The 14361-nt window shown below is 43.5% G+C and overlaps 1 protein-coding gene across 1 annotated transcript in view; it reads right to left on the reverse strand.

Annotated features, from left to right (window-relative positions):
* Nucleotides 1–1288: 1288 nt before the first annotated feature.
* Nucleotides 1289–14361, reverse strand: part of adgb (androglobin) — a gene marked incomplete at both ends in the record, with an annotated part of 81618 nt that continues 68545 nt past the window's right edge. Inside the window, 8 exons of the mRNA XM_084082099.1 lie at nt 1289–1498; nt 2255–2438; nt 6696–6810; nt 6961–7051; nt 7281–7436; nt 8606–8763; nt 11113–11215; nt 12877–13064. Of these exons, the coding sequence (XP_083938225.1) occupies nt 1289–1498; nt 2255–2438; nt 6696–6810; nt 6961–7051; nt 7281–7436; nt 8606–8763; nt 11113–11215; nt 12877–13064 (1205 nt within the window). The remainder of the gene's footprint in view (nt 1499–2254; nt 2439–6695; nt 6811–6960; nt 7052–7280; nt 7437–8605; nt 8764–11112; nt 11216–12876; nt 13065–14361) is intronic.

Raw genomic sequence — 14361 nt, forward strand, 5'->3', positions numbered from 1 at the left:
CCTCATTGGAAACAAGTCCGCAAGGACTTTTATGAACGGACCTGTTAGACAAAGTATTTTAAATGTAAATGTGTTGTTTTACATTTTTTGCCTAATAAAATATTCAATCAATCAAAAACACACACACACACACACACACACACACACACACACACACACAGGCACAACATAACAATACCTACTCATTCCATCTCAAAGGGCCACACACATTAATGATCATTTCCCTTGCGCTGCAGGCACAAAATTGAACTATTCATTATTGTCAACCTTGAAAACAGCATAGTGGAGGTCTCTGAATGGAGAGGAGATAATGAGAATTTATTAACGTGCAACACCACTAGATGGCACCCTCTGCCCTTTCATTTCCAATTTGGTTGCCCATTGCTCAGCCGATCAGCTGACTCACACAGTGGGACAGAGACCAAATGGACCCTCTCCAACACAGAGCAGAGATAGAGGGCATTTGCATTAACCGATCAGCTTCGTTTGACAAGAACCACACACACTGATCAGCAGTTTTATATATATTAAAGGCCTAACCATGTATTTAATGGTCTATTTACTTAACCCCAAAGACATTTCATGAGAGTTATGTTGATCGTCATTTCATGAAGAGTTATGTTGATCGACAGATGTCAAGTCCTATTCCAGCTGGAGTATATTATGAAGCCTATGGTACAGTATGTGTCCCTGGGGACAGGAATGAACCGGTTGTATTGCTTTCTCTCAGCCACGAGAATGCATTGGTCAGATATTCGATCGGATTGCTGAGGTTTTGGCCTCCAAGTCTAGCAAGCGTTGGCCTCTAGTCATACGGTCAATACGATGACCTTCAAGGAAACAAAAGATGACTGGAATATAAGCAGACACGGCGTGCGTCTTAAAAGTCAAAGCAATACATTGCACATAACATGGTTATGGCATTCCCCTCACGACAGCAGAGGAAGAGACTTTTACATGACTGCGGTAACAAACGGCCGTCTTGAATTCCATGTGTTTTTTATTTTTGAGATTTTTAGCTTAAAAAACAAATAGTTTAACATTCTAATTGTTTTAAAAACAGGCCAAATTGCATGCAACAGCACACATACTGTACACATCAGTTGCATTAAGAATGTTTGAAACGTTTTCATCTGCCGTGACTTCATGTTTTTCATACTTTCATATACCGTACCTCTTGTAGGAGAAATAAGATTCTAATTCAATGTTAGAACAGAATGATTGCAGGGACAGGCGAGGCAGACAGACAGGGTGGCTCAGGATACGTCAGAGTCTGAACCGATGGGCGTCACTTCTTCCTGCGGTCACTTTTGTTCGGTTTGACAGATTGCTGGACGGCGCCAGCAGCAGCAGCAGCTACTTTCTCGAGCTCGGCCTGCCGGGTGACCTCCACGGCTTGATCCTCTTCCAGCTTCTTCATCATCACGGCACCGAGCTGGCGACTTCGGAATGCCTCGCGGGCGGTTAGGAACTCCTCCCGCCGCTGACGTACGGCCACCTATAGAGGCGAGGGGGAGGTATGGAGATAGGTTGGACGAACGATGCCAGAACACAGGGTGTCAGCACAGATGTACTGTACTGCTCTGTTAACCCGCTTGTCAAAACTCCTTAGTGCAGCGTGACGGTATATAGGTATACAGTACATGACTTCCCTCCCTCTGGCACGTTTGAATACGCCAAGCATTTCTGTCTCCCCTCTGCATACTCTGTGTCTCTAGAGCTGTAGCTGTAGCGTTTACTCTTGAGAGAGTAAAATGAAACCAAATGGACCCGTAAGGGTCCATTTGGTTTCATTTTACTCTCTCAAGAGTTAAAGAGCAGACCCAGTGGTGGTAAAAGTAGCAATACCACAATATAGAAATACTCTGTTACAAGTAAAAGGCCTGTGTTCAAAATGTTACGTGAGTAAAAGTACAAAAGTATTGGCATCAAAATATACTTAAAGTACCAAAAGGAACCAAAAGTACAAAAAAATGTTTGAAAATAGCAGATCTACAAGCTCACAACGCGTCGCATCGAAATGTATGTTTTATAAAATAATAATTTATATCTGCAAAGTTGCTAGTGACTAAAGTTTTCAAATAATTGTAGTGGAGTAAAAAAGTACAATATTGGCCTCTGAGATGTAGTGGAGTAGAAGTAAAAGTATTGAAAAATTGGAAATACTCCAGTCAAGTAAAGATACCTCAAAATTGTACTTAAGTGCGTTACTTGAGTAAATGTACTTAGTTACTTTAAACAGCACTGAGCAGACCTGCATGCTGTCGTACATCTCCAGCTGCAGTCTCTTTATCTCCGTCCTGTCGAGGCGCTCCTGTTTGCGGTGCTCCAGTACGGTCTCCCGGAGCAGCTGGAAGGTCTGGATCCGGTCACAGCGCTCCCTCCGCTGGGTCTCCTCCATCTCTGGGTCCATCAGCGCCGGGACGGCCCTGCACTTCCTGTAGATTCGCACGCGAGGATTTACATATTAGGGACATTTCACAGGGGGTCTGTCTGTACTCAGGGTTGCCAGATCTGCTTATTATAATTTCCCCCGCAAGATTTTATTTGAAAATAGCCGATCGACAAGCTCACAACGCGTCGCATCGCGACGCGTTGTGAGCTTGTAGATCTGCTATTTTCAAATAGCTGATGTATACGTTAAAGTGCACATGTTGGCCCATAGTTGCTTCTTTTGGGCTGGTTTTCCTAGACCTGGTTGCTTGTTTCTCTCACCGAATCTGGCAACACGGTCTGTACTATCTATGACATCTTAGAGCATTGGTTCTCAATGTCTCAATTCGGGGACCACCAAGGGTCCAAATGGACCTTACGGGTCTGTAACACACAGAACCAAATGGACCCATGTATACTCTCGGAATTGAATTAAAACTATGGATTTTACAGTGTAGATTGGGGTCAAGTGGTCAAACTTTTATCAAATGGGGGTCCGTGGCCTAAAGCATATCAAACTGGGGGTCCTTGAAATAAAATAAAAAAGAGAATCACTGAACTAAACTACAATATACTGGAACCACAATCTACACTGTAAAATCCTCAGTGTTCATTTAAGAGTGTACAAATAGTACAACGTCAGGCCCCCCGGACTCGACATTAAGAAACAGTGTTTCAGAGGAAAACCATGGCAGGATGTTTGTGGTAATAGAAAGCCTGAGATCTGGCAGGTTCAGAAAAGGTCAGCACACCTGAACCATGACATTCTGAAGGGTTTGCTCTACTGCTGCACCACAGTCAAACAAAAAAAAGCAAATAAAAAATAACAATCATTGCTAAACAAGGTACTACAGATATTAGAGCAGGCAAATGTCAAGCCCTCTGGCAAAATTGGAATGGAAATGGTTTTCACAGCCAGGGGAAGGCGGGACCTGAGACCTGTGCAGGAGGAAGCACCAGCCATGTAGATGGAATGCAGATCAAATGGAGAGATAGCCTATAGAAAATAGAAATGACACACAGAAGTGTGTCTTCATATCCCTGCATTGAGCTTGTGAGATGTGCGCACACGCGCACACACACACACACACACACACACACACACACACACACACACACACACACACACACACACACACACACACACACACACACACACACACACACACACACACACACACACACACACACACACACACACACACACACACACACACACACACCAGAGTACTGCCTGCAATGTTGCCACCAGCTGCATTGTATTGTGTAAGTGACAATAAGGCACCTTGAACCTTATCTCATGTCCCAGGCTGTTCGCACATCGCGGTCAGTTAACAACTGAAGTAACTGGAATGTGCAAGAGAGTGATCTTTCAAGTGTGTGTAAGCATGCAGTAGGGCTGTACAATGAACTGGTAATATTATATTACATAAGGGTTAATAACCTGAACCCTGTAGTACAACCCATCTCAACATCCCTCGATCAGGCTCATAGAGCCACAATTAAGTCACAGGGGCCATTACATACAGTGCCATTTGATCAAACATAATATGGCACAGATAAGCACAAATACCAATGAAAGCATTGAGAAAATGATATATCTATAAAACATATTTTTTTCCACCACAAAATCATTATTATTATCAGAAATCATGGTTAATAATCGTGATTACAATATTAACCCATTCAATCTGGGAACGCATCTGTGTCATTTTAGATTTTTAGCTATAACCATTATTTTATACTTTTGGCTATTCAAAAATAGCAGATCTACAAGCTCATAGCGCGGCACAGAGTGTCGCGCTATGAGCTTGTGGATCTGCTATTTTCTTTTAAATCGTGAAAATGTGTGCAAATCTTTGTCTAAACCGTACATTTGTATGTCAAATCTTTGCTTCTGGGGGTCCCTGGAACTAAATATTTTGAGATGGGGGTCCGCGGCCAAATACATATCATTTTAGGGGTCCTTGACAATTATGAAAAAGTCTGAGCACCACTGATATTATAGCAACATACGTTTTTCAGAAACCTGTTAGGATTTCGAAGACATTTGTAAATGCGTTCCAGGATTGAATGCATGAGTTAAACAAAAATAATGGGGGTCATCATTTCTGTCACCTGGTGCTGCCATGATATACTGTACAGTACAGTATATTAGTGTACTGTAGCCCTCCCAGAGGCGTATAATGGAGAGGGAGGTATTCAAAGGGAGATTAGACGGCGGCTAAATACAGCTACCTATTTCCTATAAGCTGACCTTGATGAAGAGGGGAGGGCAGCCGAGGTTGGGCCAGTTAATGAACATCGCCCCATGTGACCTCTTTTGCCGTGTGTGTGTGTGTGTGTGTGTGTGTGTGTGTGTGTGTGTGTGTGTGCGCGCACGTGCGTGTGTGTTTGAAACGCAGAGAGCATATGAGAGGTAGAAAGCGAGATGCATAGAGGACTAATCAGACTGCTCCTAATAGACTGCTCTGTGGGACGCAATCGCACAGCACAGAGTCGGCAGCCATTAACCAATTAATACCGGGGAACGCATCTGTGTCATTTTAGATTTATTTGGCTATTCAAAAATAGCAGATATACAAGCTCATAGCGGCATAGAGTGGCATAGAGCGCGGCATATGAGCTCGTAGATCTGCATTTTTTTTCTAATCGTGGAAATGTGTGCAAATCTTCGAATATATATATTTTAAAACAAACATTTGTAACTCAAATCTTTGCTTCTGGGGGGGTCGGGGGGGTCCCTGGAACAAAATATTTTGAGATGGGGGGGGGGGTCCGCGGCCCAAATACCTGTCATTTTGGGTGGTCCTTGACATGAAAAAGTTTGAGAAGCACTGATATTATAGCAAAACTGTTAGGATTTAGAAAAAATCTTTTTTTTTATCAGCCTCAGGTCTTAATGGGTTAACAGCTGGACACACACACACGCGCGCGCGCGCACACACGCGCACACACGCGCACACACACGCACGCGGGGACAGGATGGAGGGGTGAGGGACTGAGGCCACATCTCAGCAGAGTGGTTAGCTAGCTCACCGGGGTCCTGAAATAGCTCTCTAATTAACAGACCCAAATATCATCTCATTTATCATGGCGATGAGGGAGAGGGACGGATGGAGAAAGGGATAGAGCATTGGAGGGTGGGGGGGGGGGCTAAAGGACAAGAGAGGTAGGTTAATGGGTGAACTTTTAGAGCAGTGGGATTCTGGGACTTCCAGGAGGACACACTCGTTCACTCACTGAGATCCCGGGTCTAATCTAAGGGCATGACCCGGGGCACCTCATACGGGCATGTAGCTTGAGATAGTAGTCACCACAGGGAACCGGAGCACCCAGTTCACAGAAGTTCATCCATCCATCCATCCATCAATCCTTCAGTCTACTTACCTACTAAACAGTATCTATCTATCATTCATCCATCCATCCATCCATGCATGCATGCATGCAATACATTTGTTTATCTACAAGGTCAATAATGTGCTACAGGTCCTGTATGGATCATTGTGCCGATGAGGATACGTTTGGAAGGGCACTAGCACACATGCATGCACGCACACACGAACCAACGAGCGCACGCACACACACACACACACACACACACACACACACACACACACACACACACACACACACACACACACACACACACACACACACACACACACACACACACACTATCACCAACGACTCTGCCCTTCTATTTTTCATGTACAATCAGGCCTGTCAACCGAGGATTACAGTAACACCGGCTCTCAAGGCTAGCAAAGCAGTGACTCAACAATGGGATTCAGGATACAGCCAGCACAGTGGCTATTCCCTGCAGGACAAACTGTGAGAAAAGCGTGTGTTCAATACACTGCAAAGAAGTGCCTGTCTCTGGGCTGTATTTCCAACTACGTATACAGTACAGTTCTGCTCTTATTCCCTCTTGGCTGTTTTCTGCAGCGTTACTAGCAGAATTGGCAGAACCCGGATCTATTTCAGAGAAGCACTGTACATTGACCATCCCCGGCCACTGAGCAGACTGGAACCACCATAAGATTAGAAAGCACAGCATCGGGACCAGAGACTGGATTACAAAGTCTGAATGATACCATGTGTACAAATGATGGTGCTATTGAACTTGGTGAACGTGGTGTGTAATCTCATGTCATCATCTCTCTGCTTTATCCCTCTCATGATGAAAGAGAGAGAGAGAGAGAGAGAGAGAGAGAGAGAGAGAGAGAGAGAGAGAGAGAGAGAGAGAAAGTGGAGGTGACCTGATGAAAGGAGTGTAGTCCATGGGAACAAATGGGTGCGAGGGATTGGGTTGGAGGAGAGTCAGCTCTTGATTGGATGGACTGGGAGGCGTGCCAGGAGAAAGGGGAGGAGCAACTGAAAAATAAATAAATAAGAATCAAGAAATGTCATGCAAGTGGTAGAAATGGCTAGATGCAGCTCAATCTGTGTGAACTGATAAAAGGTCAAGTGTGCGTAATGAGTTGTGTGTGTGAGTCGGTGCGTTTGTTTGTGTATTTAGAGTACCGGGCTCTCCGCTCTTGGTGCCATCCGCAGGTGTGCAACGGCTCGGCTCGCCTTGGACTTGGCTGATGAACTTCATTCGAGACTGTACTGCCTAAAACAGCAAGGAACAGTTTCACATAAAGTGCATAATGTGAAAACATATCTCTACATGCTAGACTGTGCCGGAGAGATGGAGGAGAGAGATCAACCGTGTTTAGTGTGGGCATGTGACAGTCAGGTTCATTTCATTGCTCAACAGTAATTTTTGTGGCAGCTATACACCGCGGTGACACAGCTGGCCTGTATCCGCACTCACTCGGGGCTCGTGTGTGCAGGGTTACCTTGACAGAGCGGCCAGGCTCAGCCGCCTCCCAGGACGCTTTTATGACCTCGATCTGATCCTTTCTCTCCGTGTCCCTCTTCACCTCGACTATATCAGCTGTGCTCTGCTCAGTAACCACACGCAGTGTCCAGTTAGGTTTGGTCAGGTCCAGGTGCTGCATATGACGCACGCACGCACGTACGCGTGCACACGCGCACACACACACACACACACACACACACACACACACACACACACACACACACACACACACACACACACACACACACACACACACACACACACACACACACACACACACACACACACACACACACACACACACACACACACACCTTTTGTAACTCCCAGATGAAGGTCACAGCATCATATTATTATGAATATGTCCCTTTCAATGAATAAACTCTGGTATAGAGACAGACACACATACTGTGCAAAACTCTTGGTCCTATTCAGATCTCTCACCAACTTCATGCATGACATATCATTCTGTCTCCATTTCAGACGTCAATAGCTCCTCTACCCATATTTTCAGTGACAATGCAAGATAAACATTCAAAATGTAAATGTATTGAAAGGGGAGCGGGGCACAATTCTGAAAGTCTGCCATTGAAATGTCATTGTGTTTCGCATCTGACATGCTTAGCAGCAGAGAATGAAAAACGATTTAAAAGAGAATAGAGATTCATCTGGCAGTTATGGTTGTGACTATTAAAACAAAACCATTATTTTGAGTGGGGAACGCCACAGGATTCAGACATTTTATTAGAAATAATACTAATAATGTGGATAGGAAGGAATTTATAAGCTACATCTTTGCATCTCTGTTTGAATCGATAGGTTTCCTATTGAGTTTGGGCAGGTTAAGTTCAACAGGCACTTCAACTTCAAAATCATTTCTATATTTTCTATAGGAATCAACCAAATAAGAAGGAAGTTGCCATTTGCTTCTTGGTAGGATATAATGCTATGGTAAACACTGTACTACGCTGATAGAAGGTAGTGTGACAATGGTTTTGAATGCATATTGGCCACTGTGGTCAAAGACAAAAAAAGTTATTTTAAATACATTGTTTCACACAGCGTATTTTCTCTCTATGGTCTAAATATTTTTCAAGTAATGAAACGGTATGTATTTGTAAATAGAAGTGACCAGAAGTGGCACACTGTTGATCAAGAGCATCATTGACAGCATACTGGACACTGGTGTTGGAGAACACAGATTAGTGGCCACATTGTTCAGCTGACAGGCTAGCTGCTAAGAAGAATTGGCTGGCAGCTGTTGGCGTGTTCAACAGTTCTCTACGGTAGTTTTTTTATTACCGTTTCTTGACTGGAGCCAGGTTTTGAGTTTGCAGATGGCTTCTTTTTCTCCTTGTCAAGCTTGCCCTTGGTTTTGTGCACGCCAGACTTTGGGCCCTCATTGCTGGCGGTCTCAACACCAGCTGAACTGGTCACTTCCTCAGCAGGCTTGTCCCCACCTACATTTCACACAGACAGTAGGCAATCATTCTTTCTGCAGTGTCTAATTTCTTGTCTGTATTCCCTTCGTTGTGGTGGAATCCCTACAGTTTACACAATAGAGTGAACTCTCAGTGTAATCATTATAAAAAGAAGTCCGAAAGGCGGCGTGATGCTCTGACAAAAGTGTATTGTACAAGTCAGAGCATCACTCTGTTGTTAAAACAATTTACGGCATCTCCAATTACATTGTGAAGTGCCAAAACCAATTCTTAAGTCATTATGCTAAGCCCTAATTTATACTTCGACGTGGTTGTATTTTTAATCATTGGAAATATAGAACATTGTTGAAAATGTTAGAACATTTAAGATTTTTGAAAATCTTTGACAATAACATGCCCAAAATAGAGGCGCAAGGTTGAAAGTGATTAAAACCCACATGGAATCTATCACGTGTAATCTAATTCAGAACAACATGCCACATGTGCCAAGTTAGACACAAATTTAGCTGATTAAGTACAAGTACAGTGGGGGACAGAGCAAATGTGTGTTGTGTGGAAGGGTTGGTGCTAGATGGCGCTGTTGCACTTGGTAGTAATGGATACAATCCAGCCTTGACAAAGCATCAACCCACAGGAGTCGCTCTGTTCTGATCCGGACACCTATGATAATCCATCATTTAGCTGACACCCTGTCATTCTGCCCCAAGGGGTTTGGGACCACGCTATTTGATCGTTGGGCTACTCTAACTGTGAGTCATGCTGAAAGTCAATGCACAAATTTGATCTAAACTCCAATCTGTGCTGGTGGTGTTGCCCTCTATGACTAAGCCCTTCTTCAACAACTGATTTATCTAAAAAACTACTTATTCACCAGGGAAATATAATACCATTGGGATTGCGTAGGTGTCCTCCATTATAGAGATGGAGAAGGGAAGACAACAGTATAATGAAACACATGGTTCAGAAGGTAGTTACTGTAAAAGCATAGCAAGGGCAGCAGTTGTTGCTGTAATTGTACAATTCTGCATGCAGACATGCAACCATCTGCAAACTAAGTAGTCTTTCCATTGCAAATGAAAGCTTGTTAAAGAGGCATCAAAGCTTGACTTGGTGTGGAGAACTTGTGTTCCATGTTGCATGGACAGAGCATGATCAAGGCCACAGCCTCACCGCTGAGACATAGTTAAACTGGGTGAAATTAATTCACTTCCCTGCCAAGATATTTCCCTGGGCACCGGGGGCAAGAGCCAGCTTCATTTGATTTCCTATTGACCCACTTTCACCATCTTATTGGAATTACAGAGGAGGGGGTACGTGGACATACAGTATCGTATGGGGGTGGTTGGACACACAGACACACAAAAATAGGCCTACACATGGCATATTTCAATATAACACACTCCTCTACTGTTCAACTAACACCAAACCATTCCTCCTATGAATGTAAATACACATCAAATCAATCTATATTCAACACATGGACATCTACTTCATAAATGTTATTTTAAAATGTTCTCACGCACATGTAAGCGCGCACAGAGTGCATAGTCAGACTTGCATGCAAACTGAATAAAAATAGAGGGCTCTATTGTCAGTGTCGACGGATTGAAGAGCAAGACAATGAGAATTCTAATGACAAAGGGCCGGCCTTTCCCGGCAATCATGCAAATTGTCACCCTCGCTCTTTCAACATCAGCAGACGTACCGGCGGCACAATTAATTCATGCTCTCACAATTTTCCAAAGGAGCTTTTCATCCATTTCAAAGTCCTAGATTTTTTTCTATCGATCCAATTTATGTCGGTGCCATGAAAACCTGGCAAAGCCCGAGGTGGCGGTTCACAGGGTGAGGGGGGGGCAAATCACCTTAGTAAATGTCCAGTGGGCACGTCACACTGTGATCTGAAAAAGCAGCTGTATTCATTTTGTTTTTTCATTAGGCTTGTGATTACGGGCCCCTGGCTAGCAGAAGCAGAAGACAAAACAATGTGTCTCTCAGCTCCAGATGATGCCTGCTGAGTCTCTGGCACATTTCAGGGACAGTGAAAAAGATCTTCTTTGATAACGAACATTAGCAAAAGCCATTTAGAACTCAATGCTGTGAATTTTTGAAATGCAATATAAAAGAATCAAGGGAAAAAAGAAAACAACATCAGGGCCCATTATGAGAATATTTGCATTGTATAAATATGAGTTTCAGTAACACTCATCAAAGTTTCAGTAACACTCATCAATATATCAGAGTTGACACACATAGAAAGTACAAAGTGGTTCTCATTTGTTCTAGAGAACCGACTTTCTCTCAAGTGACTCAATGTGGGTTGTTGTAGATACGGAGTGCTGCAGGGGACTCTATGAAGTTATGTACCTTTTGATTCATTTTTCATCAGTGTCTGAATGAAGGCCAACTCAGATTCATCCAGAGCCCAGCTCTTGGAAAGTACCTCTGCCTGCACCATGTATTTATGAACCTGGGAAAACAGCACAGCATACACACATACACAAACTGAGCATAAACAGCACAAATAAAGACATAAGCTATACACTAAGGTAGCGGTTTCCAAACTTTTCTGGTTCAGGGCCCATTTGAAAATCAGCATTCACAGACCCAAAAGGGTGGGCCGCACGCTTTTTCAGCATTTATATTTCCATTTTCAATCAATCGATTGTGTTCCAGCCTAGGATCAATGGAAGTTTATCGGTATCACAGGAAAAAAAAAAAAAAAAAAAGGTTTTAAAGAAAACATTTAATGAAAATGAAAAAAATATACATTGTTTTATATGATTAAAATCCTAGTGTTTTATGAATTATTTACGGGCCCACTTGCAATAACCTCACAGCCCACCAGTGGGCCCCGGCCCAGTGTTTGGGAATCGCTGCACTACAGTATATACATAACAACACAGACAAACAATACAACAGTATGGTGGTGGTGATGCTCCACTGTGGCAAGAGAAAGCCAAAAATAGGACTCTATTGTGTTTTGTTTGGCCTTTCATGCTTTTCTCTGCCCTCTTTGACAGTAGTGCAGTTTTTTTTTGCTGTTGGCACAGTGGCTGGAAGCAGGCAGCTCGCCTCGTTGGAAACACAACAACAATGAGCAATGTACAGTCCACATTCAGACTGTACAGAATACACACAAGTCTATCCAAATCCAAAGGAGAGATTCAAACCACTAGAGGGAGTGAAGGACGTGCAGAAAACAGGGGCTTACATAATCAGTGATAGTGATACTGAGCTATAATACGGTCTAATGTGACCAATTTCAGTATGTGACTTTAGAATGAGCTAGTCCTTTAACCACATTAAAATCCTTGTTCGTCTATTTCACAATGATTCCCCAAAATGTAGAGATTTTGGGGAATCTACAAGATCACAACGCATCGCAGCGCTATACATTGTAGATGGGCTATTTTCGATATTCGTTGTACAACAAAGTATTTAAGGCTCAAGTGGTTAACGTGTGTGTGTGTGTGTGTGTGTGTGTGTGTGTGTGTGTGTGTGTGTGTGTGTGTGTGTGTGTGTGTGTGTGTGTGTGTGCATGTGCGTGTATTTATACAAATCTCATCACAAGGTTCTATCCTCTGTCTGTTTGCCACGGAGGTGTCGAGCATCAATATGTCTAGTATGAGCTCCTGCTGTGCAAAACAAGTGCCTTGATCACTGACTCAGGGCTCTAAGCGCTGTTAATCCTGATCAATAGTGCTTCGCTCTGAGTTCGTCCTGATCTATGAGATCTGATGCAATCGATCCCATTGCCATCGATGCCACCACGTTTTTTCTGTGGCATCTTATTATGATAAACAGATAAACAGCACCGAAGAGGCTTAGCATGGACATACTGTTCAGTACACACAACACGGTACTGCTGTGAAAATTGATAATATGATGAAACAAATCATGCAGATTTTCTGCATCCCTCCTCCCGTGTGTGTGTGTGTGTGTGTGTGTGTGTGTGTGTGTGTGTGTGTGTGTGTGTGTGTGTGTGTGTGTGTGTGTGTGTGTGTGTGTGTGTGTGTGTGTCAGCACGGGTAGAGAGTAATAGATGTCTAAACTGAGAACGGGTGTGCAGTGGGGAGAGAGAGAGAGAGAGAGACAGAGAGAGACTGGACAGTGAGTGACAGCAGATACCATGCAGACATCTGTCAGTGATACCACAGTCTCCATGATGAGAGGCTGGTTGTGCTCCGTTCCCCCGACCGTGCCCTCTTGCCCTTCTCCACCCTGGGGGGCGCCTGTCGCATTGACCCCCTTGTCTTGGGTGGAGGGTCCCTCTTGGCTCTGTTTCTCCTCAACGCTTGGACCTCTGCAGGGAGGCCCTGTTAAAGATAATGGAAGTGAACTAAAATCCAACACAGGTTGAGGAGAGCAGTCTGCAAAATGTGCCGTCTTTCACCGACATGACAAAAATGCTGCCCAAGAAAGAGACTAGACTGTTGAGAGGCTTTGGTGTATTTTACACCTGATTTACACTGTGTTTTACTGCTGATCACAGCTCGCATGGCAAAGATCCCGAGCAACCTGACATATGTTGTAAATCTAACGTATATTAATCTTACACCGCGTGACAGAATTTGTTGCTTTCACCATGTATCTGTGAGGCTTCATCTACAAATCCATAGCTTTATAGCCCATACGTTTTGTCCTTAAAACATCCTTTTGGCCATGATCCCGGCTGATTAATAAGTTATAACAAGTTAGACAACTCTTGTGCTAAACACACTGTCAAGCTGTCTGGTGGTTGGGGGGTATCAATCATAATGTAAGTCCACTCATGTGGTTTTAAGCAGCAAGGGAAATGAGGCTAGCAGGATGAATTTGTGGTTCTGTAGCCCAGTTTGAGTAGCAGGTTGGCTGCTGGCCCAGGTAATAGGAGTAGGCTACATGTATTTGTGGTTGACAGCAAAGTGAAAATGTTGTTGTTCCGCTTGACAGCAAAGTGAATGTGCTGTTATTCGTTCCTGTGAGTATCAAGAGATTGGGGCTTTGTTCGGAGTCAGAACCTGGTCGAAACATTGCCCTTGTAATACATTTGTTTGGTAACCTGATCTCCAATAGGACTCAGTGTGCAGAATTTTACCTCTCTTTGGCAGTGTGATAATAATGCCTACTACAATGCATTCCAGTCACCGGTCCCTGAGGTGCTTTAAATTTGAACATTCCGCTTCACATTGTGTATTCACATTGTGCATTCATGGCAGGGAAAGCCAAATGCAATATCAAGGTGAGAGTAAGGTAAGAATGTCCTGGAGGCTCATCACACGCTGTGCACTTGCAATGTCACAGGTTTGAATCCAGCCTATGACATTTGTTGACCGTTGCTTCCCTTCATATCTCCTTGCATTTGCAATTATCTTCCAATAAACACTACGCCTACATTTGTATGAAGGGTCTCAATGTGACGTGTTGTGATCTTGTCGATCCGCTATTTTCTGCAATTTATGACAATTTCCGTCTATAATGACATGCCCAATATAGGGACGGCAGAGTTAAAGTGGTTCAAGAAATGCAAGCCAAATAGAAAATAGATTATGGGTGAGAAATTAATTGAAATTCTAAAAAGAAGGTTACACAAATCTATGTATTTTCCCCAAACAAATTGAGCAACATCTGTCC

This window comes from Gymnoscopelus microlampas (assembly GCF_963454915.1).
Source record: "Gymnoscopelus microlampas genome assembly, chromosome: 16".
NCBI classification, from domain to species: domain Eukaryota; kingdom Metazoa; phylum Chordata; class Actinopteri; order Myctophiformes; family Myctophidae; genus Gymnoscopelus; species Gymnoscopelus microlampas.